At 39.1% G+C, this 20140-nt stretch overlaps 1 protein-coding gene across 1 annotated transcript in view; it reads right to left on the bottom strand.

The window, feature by feature from the left end:
* Positions 1-20140, bottom strand: part of LOC121961140 (voltage-dependent L-type calcium channel subunit alpha-1C-like) — a 185241-nt gene that overhangs the window by 20354 nt on the left and 144747 nt on the right. Inside the window, 6 exon segments of the mRNA XM_042511013.1 lie at positions 124-215; positions 559-624; positions 3662-3799; positions 6577-6666; positions 14344-14427; positions 19765-19875. Coding sequence (XP_042366947.1) covers positions 124-215; positions 559-624; positions 3662-3799; positions 6577-6666; positions 14344-14427; positions 19765-19875 — 581 coding nt within the window.

Genomic DNA, 20140 nt, shown 5'->3' on the forward strand with positions numbered 1-20140 from the left:
ATAGTACAAACTGAAAAAAACATTATCCCATAAATTCACATCTTGACATTTACAGATACCCTGGCATTTGATTTACCCGCTGCTGTCATGAAATGACATTATGGGAATTATCGTCTTCCTCACCTGAAGAGCAGCAGCACTGCCTGAGGAAACGTCTGGAAATTGTTGTTCCTGTTGATCTGCGTGTGGTCCTGCAGCGCTATTTTACCAAACATCTGCACAGGAGGGGGAAGGAAGTAGTCACAGCACACAGGATATGATGTCAGCATTGACAGGATGACGTGACTGCTCTCTGGGACAATCAAAAATTAAAATCCCGCCGTCCCTCTCATCATTAGTGATACGAACAATAAAGTGAGACAGGGGGACAGATAGAGAGAGGAAGAGGAGAGACTGGGAACAGCTAGTGGAGGAGAGAAGGACGGCGTGACCGAACAGGAACTCTGATGACAAGACTCCAGGAGGACAGACACAGGATGGAGGCCAGCTGGAGGAGAGAGGGAGAGGGAAGAAAACACACAGGAAGGAGGGAAACAATGTGACAAGACAACAGCTTACCTGCATGCCGATGACAGCGTATATGAAGAATAGCATCACTATAAGCAGAGCTACGTAGGGCAGAGCCTAAAGAGGAGAGAGACACTTTAGTAACAAGTCATCTACAGTATCATCCTGCACTTAGGCTGCAGTCCATTTGCTTTCATTCAATTCTCACACATCCAATTAGTTTAAAACTGATTCAGGAATTAGTATATACTATAAATGATCAGGCGCAATATGTAAAAAAAAGGAATCGCTTCTTTATGAAGTGAAAGTGAACTGATCTGCAGCCCTGTGTGGCACAGCACCAAAAACAATCCAGCACAAATCATCTGACATCGGAGCGAAAAAACCTCAGTAAAACACAAACTGCTCTCTGATGTTAGCCAGGAGACCAGTCCCAACATGTTGTACATGACCCAACCAAAGCCAGAACAAGTGTGTCTTCTAGATTCACACACCTGGGAGACTATGTGGAACTGAGCTCCTGACTAACGTCACCCATGTGAGTGTGAGGACAGGGCCAAATCATGACGAATTGATGAAAAAGTTAAAGTTTGGTTAGGGTTAATATGTAATCCACTGCTTAACCTGTGTTTTCGTGTCTAAGTGAGAACAACAGTTTTTATGCTGATGCACTCATCTGGATTTGCACTGGTGATGATTTTATTCCTAGCCTTATGACAAAGATTTTGTCAAGTTATTATATTAACTTATTATTGCATGTTAATGATTGTTTGCCTTTGTTGCTTGTTTTTTACAGTACCTTTTAAGGTGTACTTGAGTGCTTTAAAAAGGCCCCCTATAAATATCAATTTTTATTATTATCATTAATATTATTACTGACAATTTATTAAATTGGTTCAGTGTAAAGTGAGACTGTAATTTACGTACACTAAAAGCGCTTCTTTTTGCCACTGACAGAGTCAGATTATTACTGTAAGTGTCTGACAACATTATGGAAATGATCCTATCAAGATAGACCTATTTGTGAAAGAGTAAGATCCTTTCTGTTTAACCAGAAAAAGCCTCAAAATATCTGTTGCTTAACCCACCTGACTCTATAATAAAGATTCATTTTAGTGTGGATAGAGTAAAATATTGAGTCCGAGTGTTGAGTCCGAGTCCGAGTCGTCAGCGGACGAGACGAATCGAGTGTTTACTGATGATATTAATTATGGATCAGAGAGAGAGAGAGAGACTGCTGGAGGAGAAGAAATGGACCAAACAGTTTTTGGAGATCGATGCCAAAGCTGCTCGCTGAGCAGGAGAATCGTTATTATTTTTACGGTGCTATTGGAAGATAGAATAGATGTTAAGGAGACGTTCTGTTTATTATTATTTTTATTATTATTTCTCTTTTTCTGAGTTTTAGTTCCACTATAAGCTCACAGTGGTTACACTGCAGAGCTCTCTCAACACTGGACCAATTTCAAAAAATGTTGCTCCCATTAGTCACCTAGACACAAAAACCTGGGAAATAGAGTCCGGGCTGAAAAAAAGCAAAGTTACCCTTTAAGAAGTTTTATATCTTAACGAGCACTGCTGGTTTTAAATCTAACGCCACGAGTCTGCTTTTTGCTGTATCAGCAAAGTTTGAGATTTCAACATGAATTGACCTGTCTCATTTAACACAAGAGAGAGAACAGATTGTTTTCCTTTCCTCATAACTCACTATCAAATGATTTCATTTTTTGGTGGAGTGCTTCTTTTAAACTTATCTACCGCTTAACCCGCCTACGGGGAATGGTGGGCTTTCAGGGGTTAGTAGTAGGGTGTTGGGGGGGAGAAGGGAGTAGAAGAAGAAGTGGAAGAAGAAGGGGAGAGATGAGTAGGAAAGAGGAGAAAATAGATGGCTTGTTAAGGTTGTCGAGTTCCTGCCTGTTTTCCTAGTTTCATATCCCTAAATCCCTCCCTGCTTCTGCAACAAGACTCCTAAACCTCCTCTCCGTTACCTCACGCCACCCCTCCTCCTTTTCCTCCTTCATCATCTAGACTATATCATGTCCCACCCTTCTGATTTCTTGCAAAAATAGGAGGTGTATACGAGGAGGGAGGAGGCGAGGAAAGGAAAGGTGGCTTGTGAGACTCCACCAGGCTGGATTTACACAAGAACAAAGATATTTTTAGCCCCATGTGACTCAGATTTGAAATTACAACATGATTTGCAGAGTATTACTAAGGTTAAAGATGTACTATACAGGATTTTCCTAAGAAAACAAACAAACAAACAAACAAACAAACAAAAAAAAGTTATCCCTCTCAATCATCACTTAAGATCCACTAGAAGTGTATGGTGGTGCATTTTTCTGCAGAGACTCAGTGCTCTGGCTCTATTAATGTGTTCGGGACATTTATCAGTGCTCAGGTGAGGTAAGGGCTTTATAAAAGGCAGGGTCCTGGTACAAGACCGTAACCAGCGCGCTTCAAAGAGGCACAAAATGCAAATATAGCAAATATAGCAAATATAGCGGATATAGCGGTTATAGTGAGGCAAAACTCCAAACAAATGTGAATTTGGGGTTGGCAAGCGTGTTTACCAACAATAACCAACAATCCTGCAGAGTATACCTTTAAATTCGCCTATTCAGGATTAATTAAGCAGATAATCACATTGTTAACTGAATTTAGTTAATTAAATTATATTTTAATACCTACATATGAAAAAATTAACTTCAGAAACACTGCAGGGTTCCCACACATTTCCATGGCCAAATTTCAAAACTTTTCCATGACTTTTCAAGGACCAATAATGATTTATTTCTCTTGCCCCACTTGTCCAGCATTTTTCAATCAGGTTCAAACTCAGCTAGTGGGCATACCTGAAGATAGAGACGAATTACAAGAAAAAAAAGAAGAAATATAAATAATGGTGAAAAAAAGAATTTAAAAAAAAAGACTTTTCCAGGTATTCCATGGGAACCCTGTCACTATATTTGGATCACAAAAACTGTTGGAGACACTCTAAAAAGAGAAATGTGATTAGAATAATACAGTGTCATCCAAAAAAACGGTCCAATCTGGGTCACATTAGGGTTAAATCTCCACTTCCCTCCGCCCTTTTAGTCCTGTGTAAACCCAACCCCCTGCTCTAGCATGTTGTGTCCGGTTCTCCCCTCACTTGGAAGGATTTGATGAAGGTCCACAGCAGGGTCCGAATCCCTTCCCCGCGAGACAGCAGCTTCACCAGCCTCATCACGCGGAACAGCCGGAAGAAGGTGATGGAGATCCTGGCGTTCTCTTCAGAGTTCTGCAGTCCCTTTTGGTGGGGTTTGGTGTTTTTTTAGAGAAAAAAACACAGGACGCATGGGGACACATGCAGATAGGTAAGGGAGGGGAAACACGCACACGTACAAACACACACAGGTAAAGATAAAACGTACACACACAGACATATGCAGACGTACAAGTAACATTCATATGCATATTCCCACCCACATATATGTGGATGTAAATATGTATAACACGCACACGCACACACACACACACACACACACGCACTGAGTTAATAAATGGAAATCTGCGTCCTACAAAATCCCATCAAAATCAACTGACAAAAGAGATCTGGGAGAGAATCGGGCAATCATGCTTAATTTTTCTGGCTTCATGGAAAAAACACATGGCAACAAACCATCTATCGGCTCCCAAAATACACTTGCTTCAACCTCTCCTCAAAATATGTGCGACAGCTACGCAAAAGGAAAACTGTCTTTAAAAGCACCAAAACATCAAAACTAAAAACGACTCCATTAGTCTTTACCAATATTACTGGTGCTTAAATAATGCCACTTTACCTTACCTTAATGCTGTCATAATCACATAATCAAAACACACTCTCCGTTGTCGTTTCTACATCTTATTACAGGTTAATCCAGCCTTGCAATGACATTAATCAACAAACATTTAAATACTTTAGGAGCCCCTGAAATTAATAATCTAACTAATATTAAAGATTTGGCCATTCTGCACTGATATAGACCAAAAGTCCAATAGCTGAGACCAGGCCAGAGAGATTTTCATCGATAGTGGCGAGCTCTTTCATAAATCACTGATAACAATTCACAACAGATACAGTACAAGAATCCTCGCCTGCAGGCAGATCCCTGCTTCAATAAATCATGCAGGCAGTCTAATTGTCTGTCACAGAGCAGTGGCCACCAGGAGGAACAACCCAAAGATGACTTTCAGGTGGATAAAGATATTACTGATACAAAAATCTATATTTTCACAGGAGGATAATCTCTTCATCTTCTCTCTTTGTTTACAATAATCTTCCACAAACAGATTTCACCCCTGCAATCATTTTATTTGCAGAGCCTCTTGCAGTGAGCATGCAATATTTCCCCTCTCAAGGCATTTAAGCCATCCATAATTTGGTATACTTTGGAAAGTTGCAGTTTATTCAAAATATGCCTTCGTGAGTAAAGCTCTGAAGTACAAGCTTGAGAGGCACTGTAGCCTTCTAACTGTCTATTGTCCCAGTACTCATCCACAGGAAATAACTCCATGATGAAATATTCAGCCATCTCGCTGAGTGCTATTCTAATACAGATTTATTTATTCATGCTGCTGCTGCTCATTCTCAGGGACAAAAAGGCGGAAAAACAAAGGCAACATCAGGATTTGTGTAAAGCATGATGCAGTTAATGCGGCAACTAAGGACCCGGTGTATTATTCACAATTATACAGAAAACAGCAGGTGAAGCCTTCATACAGCCTTCATACAGTATACCAAACCATCAGCGACCATAACAGCAGTAACAATTATGCAAAAGTTGTGAAAAAAACATCTAACCACAATCTTCAACCAGCAGTATGCATAAAATAAACCTGACCACACAAACTTCTACAATTAAAATGCAACCACAACAGTTCCGCATTTCATCTGCCTTCACTGTTATAATTAAAAAATGAGCCTAAAAACACAACATCGTCCTTTCTGACCTCTAAATCTGTCTCATGCCATTTGTGTTTTTCCAAGAGGCCATCAATTCTTTATGCTAATCCCACAGAGAAAACACAGTGTGCTCCTGAAAAGAACTCGCCGTTCTCCACACATCTAACTGCAGTTTGGGATAACACATATCACATGTTACTTTTCAACATAACACATGTTAGGAGTTGTCCTCAAAGACATAACTTTTTTCCATTAAATTTACACAGAAACAAAGATTGAAATTGTATTATTCTGTAACTCTGTACAGTTTGGCCACTTCCTAAAGGCAGATGTCACATTTTTCTGGTGTTGACAAGTAACCCAAGACATGAGTTGTCCCAAACTCCACTGACAGATGTGCAGAAAATGACAAATCCTTCTGAGGTGTCAAAATTCTGTACTGCATGTAATACCACAACTAGACCACAGTGGGGACCATTGCACCATTGAGAGAGTGGGGCAGTGAGCGGGAGAGGTACAGTGACAGTAAGTGTAACAGACGGAGAGAGAGAGAGAGAGAGAGAGAGAGAGAGAGAGAGAGTCTGAATATGAAGAATAGTTTGAATTATTCAGAGACATCCAAACAAATAGACTGAGTCACAGATAGAGAAGACAGATAAGATAAAGAGGTAAATAGATAGATTGTAGGGCAGTGGAGAATAGTGAAAGAATAGAGAGACAGCGTGATAGCGTGACCATGATGGCTTGCACTCATGACAAAGCGCTGAAGATACAAAACCCATAAGGGCAGGGGGAGCAAGTTGCAAGCCATGGGGGGGAGGTAGGGAGGCAGCGGGCACCATGGCAACGACAATAGCCACTCAAGGAAAGTCACAATACTCCAGTTATACTCTGCCTGCACAATACAGTGCCCATACAAACATTTAAAAACATTTAAAAGTACAAACGACAGCTATATGACTATAACTCCGGGCATGCTGCCGAAGGGGACAGCGACAGAGGAGAGACGACAGGACGCATGAGAAGCCAAAAGTTCTGGACCATACCATGGCTGGCGCAGCAGGAGGGATGTAAGGATGAAGGGATGGAGGGATGGTGGAGGAGGTAGGGAGGCGGACGAGGTTACCGTCGTAGCGTACCATTGGCCTTACCACAGGGGGGTGAGAGGAGGAAGAGGAGGAGGAGGAGGGCGAAGAGGAGGAGGACGAGGACGAGGAGGAGTCAGCTGGCTTTAAGGAAAGGCAACAAAGATCAGCACCAGAGCAGCGCCTTAGTGTGTGTGTGTGTGTGTGTGTGTCACTGTGTGTCTAAGGTATGTGTGTCTTTTAGTGTTTTTAATGTGAGGATTTTCACGCCAGACCTAAAAATAACTCACCGCATACTGAGTCTCTGATCAGCCCTCACATAGTGAAAAGGTGAAAAAAATAATAATTTCACCTGGGCCAGGAGGGAGGATTCTACAAAACATTTCTGCTTATAGAGACTGAACTCACCCTGTGAGGCTCAGTACGAGAGGATTGAAACATGTAAGAAGTTTAAGGTATTGGGGGCCTCGAGGGCCAAAATAATGAATGATGGGCTGGGGCCGCCACAAAGGGGAGAGGAGCTGATTGGGAATGTGTGTATGTGTAAACTTGACTATGCGACATGATGGGGAATAGAGGGGCGCCTCTGTAGCTATCTGTTTTTTCTTTCTGCCAGCTGAAGCTATAGTGCTCTAACACTGGCTGAAGCTTTGGCTTAAAGGGCTACTTCACCCACAAACCGACCATTTGTAAATGAGCTCGTCACGGCGCGTTTAATCAAATTCATGAAGAAAACTTTGTATCTCTCACATGAACGAAGAATCTGCAAATGGTGAAAATTCTTGATGACTTGAAGTAAAAGAGGACAACATAGTTTTGCTGTTGTTAAACATGGCCCCCATTTACTTCAATTCCCCAACAGTATGTTAGGTTTTTGATGTTTTTGCCATTGAAGCATGCGAGAAAACAAAGTTATCTTCATGAATTCATGGTAACAGCGGCTGAGCAGTTAATATACAAAAGATCATTTTGTGGGTGAAGCATTCCTTTAACTCAGGCTACGTTTACCAAATGCATCTTGGCATTAAAGCACAATGCCTCCTTTGAATACATGTTATTTAAGCCTCTCTCTGACCTGAGAGTAGTCAATATCTACTTTTAGGTCAGAGATGCCTCAGAATACCACAGTAAAAAAAAAAAAAAAGTTAAAAAAGTGTCAGTCAGACAAAGATAATTTTAGATGCTTTTGGAAATCGGAGCCTACAAATATTTAAATAACACTGAGAAGCACAAAGATAACAAACTGTGGGGAGACACCCACTGGTCATCTCTGGTATTACGACAGTTTACACCACTGGGAGTGATAGATTAGTTAATCTATAACTCACTTCGCTTTGGTGTTGGCCCTGTTAAAATACCTAAACACACAATGAAACCTTGAAAGGAATTATAACAGAGCCATATACACATCTTTATGATCACATACATTATGACGTACACAGATTAAAAAGGTCACTACATTTTGTCTTACTTATAAACTTCTATTTGAAGCACATATTCTTTAGGAGGGGATAAATGGCTGAGTAAGAGTGTGTGAGGAGAGGTTATGTGTGTGTTTGTAGATGTCTGATTAGAGCTGAGGCATTACAGAGCGAAGGGAAGAAAAGTTGGAAGGAAGGACAACTTGTAGGAAGGAGAGGAGGGAAGAGTGATGGATACAGGGAAGACAAAGATGAGTGGGAAAGATTGACAGGAAGGAAGGAAGGAAGGACGGAGGGAGGGAAGATGGCAATGATTCACAGTCAGAATTTAAATATGGGAGAATGTGTGTGTTTGTCCGTATGTGTGAATTAAAAAGGGCCAACTAGGTCAATTTAAGTGGAATTTAAATCATAATTTGCTTCAATTTCAACGGGAAATCACCGGAATCAGATTAAAGTCATTCCTGAATATTATCATTTACATTATGAAGTAACACAAAGCCACCTAAAGAGACGTCTGTGGACTTGCACGGGTTGTAATTTTAACCAAATAAACAGTCAGTTTGTAAATAAATACACAGTGGTCCTTTCAGGCTGGACTACAGTGCAGATGTGACTTGCTGTAGTTTCAGCTCATTTTAAATGAACTCAAGCTGTTTTCTCACATTGCACATCACGTTTTCGAGCAAATATTTCATCAGTTCAATCGGTAACATGGGTCTCTTGAGAATATTCTTACCCTTGATTTGAGGTTTACGCCCCTTTTTGTTTATGTTTGACCCACACATGCAACATAAAATAAAATAAAATAAAATAAAATTTATAATGTGCTGGGACTGAAAACACACAGCTGACTACTATTACATGTATACAGCAGATCATTGGTTGACCTCTTCGGGTACATGAAATGCTTTAGAGACCCATGTTGCCCAGCTTGCACTTCAGGTGAGCAAGCGACACCGCAAACCAACGAGAGAAAAGACAGAGAGAGAGACAGAGATAAACATCCATAACAGAAGAGTTTAAGTGAACTGAAAAAGGCTCAGAAGGAGAAGGAGAGAGATGGAGAGAAGGAGAGGAGGCATTCCGAGGAGAGAGAAAGAAAAAGAGAAACAGATGCAGTCCATACTGGCATCGTCTGCAAGACACCGCTCAGAGCAAACCACTACAAGTCTGTTCACACTACTTCTACTCAAAACAAAAAAAACAAAAAAAAGAAACCATATAAGATTTAAGAAGCACCCGCAGGTTGCTGGGGAGAATTAAGAGACCCAGGATTAAGTATTCTGATTCCACAAAAAGTGCAGCTAATCTAAGTCAACAAGCACCCGACAGAGCAGCGGAGTGGGTGCACTCAAACGAGAGATTTTAGACATTTAATATTTACTCAAAGCAAAATGATAACATTTTAAAAGCTGGCCTGTTACTGCACTTCACTGTGTACTTAGGAATGCAATGGCAGAGACATAGCTGTTGGCAAGCTGCTACTATTAGTTTCTAATTGCATTGCTCAGTACGTTAAAAAGCATTCAACTTGAGCTCTATTGGCTGATGAAATGCAGTAGCAGGCTAAAATCTAAAATGTCTCTGTGACAGGATCCCAGTTCGAAAACAGTCAAGAGGTCTCACATGATTAAAGTGCGGAGGGTTTCTTAAAAAAAAAAAAAAATTGAGAAAGGTAGCTTGGGTATCGCATCACCCAAATCATTAAAAACCACCAGAGAAGAAGAAAAAAAAGACTTGGGGCATGCCTTTAGGTTAGGGGTGAGAGAGGAAAATAATGACACATTCAGAAAGAACTGCAAACCAATCGACAAAATCAATCAAACCAAATCAAATGCAAACTCCAAACCAAAGTGTTAAGTGCAACATCAGTGACTTGTATAGATGACAAAGATGTATATCTCTGGCCCATCGAACATCGGTATAAAATCTTTGGTTAATTGTTATTGGTTGCAACAGAACTGCTATTGCTCAAATAGATTTTTTCAGTCTGCCAGCCTTTTGTTAAGTGTCTATGTATATACTGATGTATTTATTCACTCCTCTCTCCCTATGTACAAAACTTTACTTTGCTTAACCCTTTGAAGTTTGAAATTTGTTTTTAAAAAAAGAACAAAAAAGAAAGTTGAAAAACAAACAAGGAAATGGCCTGGAAAAATGCTTAAAATTATAATAATATTTATCATAACTTCAAATCTGTAATTATGATACTTATAGTTTTCCCTCTAGATTTTTAACTCGACATTTTTCCCAAGCTTTTTAAAATTAATTTTCTAAATCTACTAATTTATTGCGATCAAAGGAAATATTTCTTACAAAATTGCTAACTGCCTTTATTGCCATGTTTATGAAAGAAATTGCACCAATTTGCTCAGAGTTCAAAGGTTCAAATACTTGTGAAAGGCCTCTGAAAGCAGCACGACAAAAGTAATGTTGCTCCAGGTTTCAAAGGGTTAAAGATCAGATAAATTAACTGTCTGCAACAGCAGGATAAAGGGATTTATTTGTGATTCCCCTGACATCAAATTTTCTCCTATAACTAGATAGAATAACTGAATAAAACATCCAAGCACGGTTTTGAAATTACTTGGTGTCGTTTCTGAGCAGCTTTGTCGGCCTCTCAGGGGGACAAATGGATTCCCTTTCTAAAGGCCCAAAAACAACTGCCAAGCTCATGCACCTCTGGGATACGCTAACCTTATTTGTATGTCTGACCATTGCTGTCTGAGGTGAAACACACTGCATTCCACCACGAGGGAACGTAGCGGAGTACACGTGTGCATATCTTTTCTCTGCTTCATGTCCTCAACCCAGCAGCAGGCTGAGGGCGGGAGAGCATTTCAGGCAAACCTATACTGAATGTGCATCCCTATGTAGAACAAATGTATCGATAATTGATGTTATGTAAACATTGTCACCCTTTATATACCTGAGCAAATTGGCTTGATTTCTTTAAAAAACATTTAAAGACGGCAACAAGCAACTTAATAGGAAATGGCCCAAAAATTAGCAAGAAATTAGAAGAGTTATAGAAAATTACCTGAAAATAAGCAAAAAAAAAGGAAGTAAAAAACAAAAGGAGACAAGGCCTTTAAAAAGTGTGAAAAAAATAACTAGATATTTATATATTCGATTTTCCGGATATTAAGTGCAAAGTTGTTCATTGCCTTTCAAAAGAGTTGAGTGCTTGTGAAAAGCCATCTGAATGCTGCACAGACAATATGATGTTGATCGTGGTTCTAAAGGGTTAAGTATTGATTTTCTCATCCTACTCTTGGAAATGCAGCATATTTTCAAAAATGCAATTCTATTTTTTTTTTTTTTACAGTATCACTCTTGTTTAGTTTATGTTGCACTGAACACTGAAACAGTAATTAAATGACAAAATAATAATCTACACTTCACAATAAAGTGCCTCATTTAGAAGAGATTCAATGTTTTATTGCCTTGTAGAAGCCAAGCAAGGCTGGCATGTGTATCTTCATAAGCTTTGAATATACAATGTCTATCAAAGTTGAACTCAGAGAGAGCTGTCTCCACCTACTGAGCTGCCACTTGAGCTATATTCAGTCCCCTGAGGAATTTTCACTGGATGTTTGCTAGAAATGCAAAGTTTGGCAGACAGAAGTCGAGGCATCAAACAGAATTAAATGGTAGACTCTCCTACTAGCCAGTCTGATCATACAACATTATTTTCTTCAGTGGCAAATCAGCACACACAGCAAAACTTATCCTCCTCTAGTGCTAAATTAGGAGGAGCTGTGTCCAGCTACACTGTGCACAGTTCTCAGCCTATTCTCCTGCCAAAGAGCACTTTGACTACCACATGAATAAAACACCAATTATCCCTGAAGTGTAAATACGATAGACACTCAACATTTGACTTGTGTTTGGGATATTCATTCTTATTCAGCCCCACTGTTGACCATAGGGCCTCCACGTCGATAATAAATGAATTTCATACATACATTTACATAAATTTCACGGCTCCTGAGTAAATCCATTTATGGATCAAATTGTTCCCCATGTCTGCACATAACTATTGTCGGACAAAAAAAAAAAAAATTAAAAATCCAACAACTGCAACTTGTATTTTCTCATTTGAATTTAAAGTTTCCCTGGTGATTTATGAACTGAGTGTTTCATGAACCCTGCGGTCACAACACCATTGTGATGAGAATGTCTATTTGTTCCTTCGTACCAAAAAAACTGTTGTTTAAATAAATATTGATCTTTTCTGTAAACATTATACATACAGTACAAGGCCTGGATATTACATCTGTCATGCTATACAGTGTCCATCATGCCAGGGGAATGGACACTATCCCCTGCGGCAATGATAAAAGATCAAATAAATGTGAAACCAAGTGCTGAGACAATGCAATAGGTTCTATTGGCAAATGCAATAGTTTTTGATGCTATTGATGCTCAGCAGACCGAGGCATGAATACCTATCTGAAGCAGTTTCAAATATTAGAAAATCTATACAAAATATACTAACTGTGGGATTACAGTTTTAATTGCAGCTTTATGACACTGCTGAAGAAAAATGTGCAAGAATGGAAGGGAGAACATTACTGAAGTGTAGAGCTGCCACGCAAGAAAAAAAAAACATCAGTATCAGGTACTGTTTTCCATGTTTTTACAAGATATTTTCATGTATAACAAGATGTTTTCATGTCATGACAAGACAATTTACATGTTATAATGGATATTTTTATGTTACAACAAGATGTTTTCATGTTATAACAAGACTTTTGTGTTACAAAATGATATGTGATACGGCATCATGTTAATATATGAAAAGTTTCACATTATAACAAGATAAATAATTATATTTTTAAAATAACAAAAAATGTCTAGCTATTACTTGAAAACATCTTGTTATAGCAAGAAGTTACTCAATATAACTTGAAAACATATGTTATAACATGAAAATATTTTGCCATAACAAAAAAGGAAGAAAGGAAAAATGTGAAAAACATCTTGTTATAACATTAAAACAGTTTTTAAAATTGTATAAATGTAAAAAAAAAAATCATTCTTGTTATAAGATGAACCTGATACTGATCAGTTTTCCTCTCTGGCAGTCCTACGCTCCCGTAGAAGATCAAGGACAACTTGTTTAACAAGTTGTTTTGCAGCCTCCATTGTTATTTACATTACATTTTAACAAAAATAAATAAATAAATAAGATGGAGTAATGATGTTACTTCCCCAACAGTCAACACATTAATAATAAATCATTCTGACTACATTAAGAGGTCAAATTTCTCAAGGCAAAAGAACTTTTGTGTTTCCTACGATTTAAATTACAAAAACCCTTCACAGGACACTATGCTCCGTTCTGATTGCACTACATCTGGCTGTTTTCACTGCCAGACTCACTCAGCCGTCTCCTAAGTTTAAATGCAGTGCAGCTAAAGTTTCCTAATCATTTGAAAGCATGCGAGATGGGTATCGGCGCTCTGTCTGTTTGTGTGTGTGGGAATGGCACAGCAGGCAGGCAGGAAGGGAGGGAGGGAGTTGGACTACTTACGTTAACCTCAGTGATCGCTATGTCAACAATGCTACCCACAACTATCAAGGCATCAAATGTGTTCCATGCATCAACAAAATAATGCTGCGTAGGGGTGGAAAGAACAGAAAAACAACAGAAGAAAAGGACAGAACATAAGACATTTAAAAAATGGAAAGAAATTAAAGGAGAGAGGAGAAAAATAAGATAAAAACATTATATACATGAGCACTGGAGTTTTTTTAGTAGGAGGAGAGAGGGAGAGAATCAACAAAATTTTAAAAAAATAGAAAAGAAGGGGCAGTCTGAAAGAAATGGACAGCAGAGGAGGAGCAGCGGCGATCAGTCATGCTTGTCCATGAGAGGAAAATGTCAACAACAAGAACAACAGTAAAGAACAAATTGCAACAAAATCACAACAGAAAAAAAAATAAACGCCCCTGTTGCTGTAGTTAAAAAAATGATATGTGAGTCTGTTTGCGGTTGGTCAGTGAGTTAGTTCAGTTAGTGAGGGAATCAAACCTGAGGACATGTCACAGTCTGACAAAAAGTGGGAAAACCCGACAACATCTGACCCTTTGTGCACAATGCTAAACCCTGCCTGCTTTTTAAGAAACCCAGGAGGAAGCTCGTTCTTGCTCGGGAAGCCCTCTGCTCGTTGGGGGGTGGGGGGTTGGGGAAGGTCCCCTGAGTAGCAGCGGCCATCTTGGAGTCAAGGATGGAGGGAGAAAGAAGGAAGAGAGACGAAGAGAAGAGACAGCACAACACAGAGGAGCCACAAAGGAGAGGAGAGTGGCAGGAAATGAAAGATTCAGAAGAGGCACAAGACAGAGAGGAAGAGGGAGCGACAAGCAGAGTGAGAGTGGGCATCGTACTTACGTTGATCTCACTGAGAATGACGTCTATTATGCTGCCAATTACGATGAGGAAATCAAACACATTCCAGGGATCACTAAAGTACCCCTACACAGGATGAGGTGAGCAAGAGGAGACGGAGGAGGAGGAGGAGGGTAAGAAAGGTAGGTTAGAAGGAAAACAACATCTGCTGCCACTTCGCAGCCCTATTAAGGTGGTATGAGGTTGTACAGTACACAGAGGAGAAAATCAGCTGATGAAGCGACACATGAAAGGACACAACTTTGTTTCCTTTGCAGTATCTGATCATCAAGCGCAGCTGAATTTCCTGCTCTGTTATGGCGTGTTGGATGGCAGTTATTTAACTTCTCCACCTGCATCTCGGGGCGATTCAGCGACACTAGATTATACAGAAAGCTTTGTTTGCTTAACTTATCGAGGGCAATTCATCATCAGTGGAACAAAGGGAGTATTTATGAAAAACATCCACATAGCTTCAGGCCAAAACAGTATTATTTAAAATGGTAAAATTAAAAATGACATGTCCTGTAAAAGGAGAGAGCTCTGCTGTGTAGTGGCGTAGAGACACAGCTTTATACTTGAACTTGGTGAGACGGCCAAGATCTAACAAGGGTAATTTGGAAACTGGCCTGGCACATGGCCTTTTCAGAAACATTTCCTTATACTGTAAAGCAAATTACATCTCATTGAGATTCAGGCAGATTGTTTTCCCATAACACATTCAGATGTTTTATCACTGTGGGTTATGAAGCCTAATGATGTTACCATGTTTGTGCCAATGTTGTGCAAGATTGGAGGAAATCTGCTGGTTATTGCATGTCTAAAGATGGCTGGAAGTTGGAGCGGGGGAAGTAAAAGGATCACTTTCTGGGTTATTAGATGTGAAGTCTTGACTATAGGGCTGGGTACCAAACTACTATTGATTTAAAGCCTCCAGAGATAACTTGTTTTTCCTTTAAACTTTTAAATCTGAATTTAATGTTGATTGCACAATGTAATAGATATCAAACAATGAAAAAAAACTGTGTTAAAATTGGTTTGTTATTAGCATAACTTTCACTATTCAAGTCTGCTTGCCTCCAGGTACGATCTCACTGGGAAAAATGAAGGATTGATATATATTTTTTATTTCCCAGGACCAGCAGTAGCTTTCCGCAGCAAAGGAGTAATGATGCCGTGATCAAGTGGGAATCATAAGAGGAAAATGTCAAGGTGCTGAAAATTTAACATTTGTTCCCTAATATGTACTATACTTTTTATTTTTATTTTTTTTTAAAAAAAGGATTTTACAAAATTGGAAATACTGGTATTGTAGCAGTTATCAGTAGTGGTATTTATCAGCAAAAGCTTTGAATGATACCCAGCCCAAGCCTTTACCTTTTATTTAAAAACTTCTTTTTTTTTTTTACACAATACAGTAGTGCACATACAGAACAGCTACACATAAAGTATGCACAAAAAGCTCCACTCAGTTGTTTGCACCTAACTGACAAATTGGCAGATACAGTTGGAGGCTGAGAGGAGATCAATCTCACTGATCTATTTTGAGCTTCATCGTCTGTCATCAGCGGCGGAGGTATCATCATAAAAGGTTATGCAAATATTAAAAGGCATCCTGTGACTCTATAGCGGTTTTAATGAAGCTGTTTGGAGGTGTGAGAATATTAATGTAAAACCAGGGTTAAACCTTAACTGAGCTCTGCATTAGTATCTAAATGCTAAAATATGGGGTGATTAAATTTAACACACATCGGTTGTAAAACAGCAAGTTGGGAGGAAAGTGGACACTGAAAAACTCAACAATGTCCTCAGGTGTTTAGAACTTTACAAGACAGTAACAAAGAAAAAACCAAAGGAAGAAAGGTGAGACAGTAAAACCTGTTGAAAAGTTAAAAGGCATTAGCATTCATCGTTTCCCACAGAGAAAATGTTACTGGAGCTGATTCCATGTGTGTGCTGACGACTGTAATACCTGAGAAGTAAAAGTGTTAGTGAGCTGGTCTTCTGTGTGTGCCAGAGGGATTTACTCCAGTCAAGCGAATAAAAACAAGGAAAAAACAAAGTTGTAACTCACTCACACACATATTAAGTGGAATATTCTCACAAACATTGTCCAGTGTGGCTTGGTAACATGTCTTCATGCTGCACTTTATTATATGAACTAAATTTGTGAAAGAAGGAAAACAAGTATCAGTTTGTATATTTTCTTGAGCTTGACAGCTTGTTAATGTTCACAAAGTTGCACAACTGCCTTGCAAAAATCTGGAGGTTTAAATGAGACTGACTTGAGGTGCATTGCATAACATTACATACATAATGCAGCGCAACATGAAGCCAGTTCCCAAGCCTTTAAAGTTGTTCTGCGCAGTGAGGGAGTTAATCCAAAATGGAGCCGCCTGTGCCTGAAAACACTACAAGGCATGCTTTATGTTACTCACTCTAAATGGTCCAAGTAGATAATTATTTTCAAAAGTTATTACAAGATCATCCATCTCAATAAAAGGGCACATTTTGAAGAACATATTTTGGATTTCATAGCTATTTGAAAAAGCTAAATAATTAAGTTTTAATTAGAAAACCCTGGCTCCCAAATACTGATATTTGTGCGGATGACTTTCATTAATTCCAACAAACAACTTTCAGCAATTAATTTCACATATGAAATAAATAAAATATACAGTTAATTTCTTCACACACTAAAAATAGCTGTATTTCTTTAAACCTGAGGTATTTTGAATTAATAGTTTAATAGTTGGTTAAAATGTACTGATTCTAATGAGCGTAATGCGTACCAGAGACACTGCTGCTGAGAATCTGGTGGGCTAAAAAAAGTAAATTCCCCCGCAGCAGGCTGTTTGATTTCACCTTCATATTTCTCCAGCTGACTTCAGTGCATTAATAAAATCAGTGAGCTGTAATACAGATGCTTTGTATGTTTATGTCATTGTTGTTTGGTTCAAAATCTGCAAAAAGCCATCAGTAACTAGAAATACATGTCTCTTGAACTGATCTTTAGTTTTGCAACCTGTACTGTGCAACAATAGAGAACAGAGTGAAAATATAACATTAAAGGGGACCCATTATGCTTTTAAAAAAAAAATTCTGTCATATATTTATAATGTCAGATGTTGATATAAACATGGCCAAAATGTCAAATAATGAGGTAAACTTATGTTAAAGTAATCCCTATAAGCAAAAACCTCAGGCTTCAACTGCTCTAAATACTCTGTTTCCAACTGTTTCTTCAGTTTTTGAGATAGAGCTATGACTGGGCCTCACCCTACATGAACATGCACAGTTTCTGTTCATACCTGACCCAACCGGATTTAAAACGAGGACTTCTACTGTAAACTCAATATGCCGTCACCGGGTTGTTTGCCTCTGTGCAGCAGTCAATTTGCAATTACAGTTTACATCCAAGTCTGTGAAAACATGGATTCTTACACATAGATCTATACAATCAGCACAATTTCAAGGTGTTTCTTGAGGGCTCTTAAATTATGGCCAAGTTATGGTATGAGGTCGCCAAAATAGTGACCTTGACCTTTGACCAATAGATTCTAATCAGTTCATTCTTGGGTCTATGTGGACGTTTGCGCCAAATTTGAGGAAACTCTCTCAAGGTGTTCTTAAGATATCACGTTCACAAGAATGAGATTGAGGTCACAGTGAACTTGACCTTTGACCTATGACCACCCAAATCTGTTCAGCTTATGGTTGAGTCCAAGTGAATGAGAATGTGCTGGCCAGCTGGACAACCCAAAAACATAACGCCTCCAGCCTAAAAAATATGTATATTTTTAATGTTAAAACATTTATGACACGCTAAGGGCCGTCATGTTCCCTCACACCACTTCTCCTATAACAGTCTGTAATCTTGTGAATCCTGTACACACGCTCTATCACTCTCTTCCGGTCCACATCTATATCGCTCTATTGTTCCGTCACTTCACAGTCCCCTTCGCAGTCCCCCCCTCTTTGTCTCACTTTCTCTTTTGAGTCAGTCAATGCAACTCCTGTCATTTACACACAAGAACTGCCAGTTTTAAAAAAACCCAAAAAACCCTCCGGTTAATTGGTGATAACCCGAATCGATTCAAGTCTGGGGGAAGATGTAGAAATCGTATTCTGGCCCGCCCCAAACCCAGCGGGTTATGTTGGGCCCAATCAGGCTTGGGCAGAAAATCAAAGCTCTATTCTGAGACAAATTGACATCAGTTTGTGACAGATTATTTATATGATCATTTGCTGAAGGGCATGCTACTGCAAATGTTTACTTTAAATACACTGCTACATTTAACTACATGCTAACATCAGGGAACCCTAAAATCTTGGTCCCAACGTTATTAAAATCTTCTCTTTTTTATTTTTTATTTTAAGATTAATTTCTGGGCTTTTTTACCTTTATTTGTTTGGATAGCTATGGCATGAAACGGAGAGAGAGATAGGGGATGACATGCAGCAAACGGCCACTGCAGCAAGGACATAGCCTTTGTACATGGGGTGCCCTGTCTATCAAGTGAGCTAATCAATGCTGTTAAATTCACCCCGATTTCAGATAAGAGTCCAGCTGAAACATGTCAGGTTGGGGGGGATTTTGGTTCAGAACCTTTGACTGATTTGATTTTTCATGATAGAAAGCACTGCTATACTTCATTATGGTAATTTCCCGGCGCAATGACCAGTGCAAAAGAGCCTGAGATGCTATCTAATCACAGCAGACTGGGCTTTTTTGGGAGGGGGCTTTAAAGAGACGATAAAAGTTGCATTGCAGAAAGGGTTGATACAGGCGTTCAACCACACACTGTATGAGGAAAATAATTAAATGAGCTTTATAAGATACAAATATATTCTTTAGGAAACCCAAACTTTAAGTCTGAATCTGAAAGTGAGCATAATAGGTCCCCTTTTAACTCTGCTTTGGCTATTGATTGTGTTTGAGGATTTTCCACCAACCCTGCTGTAACAGAGAGAAGCATTCCCATCTGTTACTGTTTAAATAGCTGATGCACCAGGAAGTTCTGAGATTGGACCAATGAACCAACATAGCAATAACAGCAGGGTAACAAGGGGGCAGTGCGATTAAAAACCACATGATGCTGTCCACTCATCATGTTTTAAATCCACAATATGGCAATTATCATCTGGAGAAAATTAGACAGGGATTAGGAATATAAAGTTCAACATCAGCGAACAGTCATTTGCAATAAATGTGATTCAGTTTCTGAAATGCACTGTATCTGACTTTTCTATTCGTTGATTGTATTTTATAAGTACTAATAAATAGATGTATACATTTACTTGTTCAGATCTTCTACTGTAACCAACTAAAAGCAAAAGATACTATTCCCATGCTGCTCTATTTTACTGCACTCTGCTGTATTAGGATGTTAGTCTATTCCGCAGATTGAGAGGTGGACCTACCCTGGGTTTGAAGGCGATCAGCTTAAGGATCATTTCCACAGTAAAGAGTCCAGTGAAGAGCATGTTGAGGATGTTCATGGCATCGTTGAAATTTTTGGTCTGTCCATGATGCTGCAAAGACACAAACAACTCATTAATGTCCACTAAGATTAAGGGTTTTATGGGAGTCATCTGAAGCCCTGACTGCCATATGTGTCCATTTTATGAGCATACCTACCACCACTCTCGATCTTCACCGTGTTCTCATGATTTTTAACTCTTTCTTCTGCTGTGCCCCTGATTGATAATTTCTTTTTTCTTTTTTCTCCCGATTTTTTAATACAAATCAAACAGGTGTTTATCATGTGTTTCTGCATGGGATTCGATCTGAATTTAA

Source organism: Plectropomus leopardus, chromosome 22 (assembly GCF_008729295.1).
Source record: "Plectropomus leopardus isolate mb chromosome 22, YSFRI_Pleo_2.0, whole genome shotgun sequence".
Lineage (NCBI taxonomy): Eukaryota > Metazoa > Chordata > Actinopteri > Perciformes > Serranidae > Plectropomus > Plectropomus leopardus.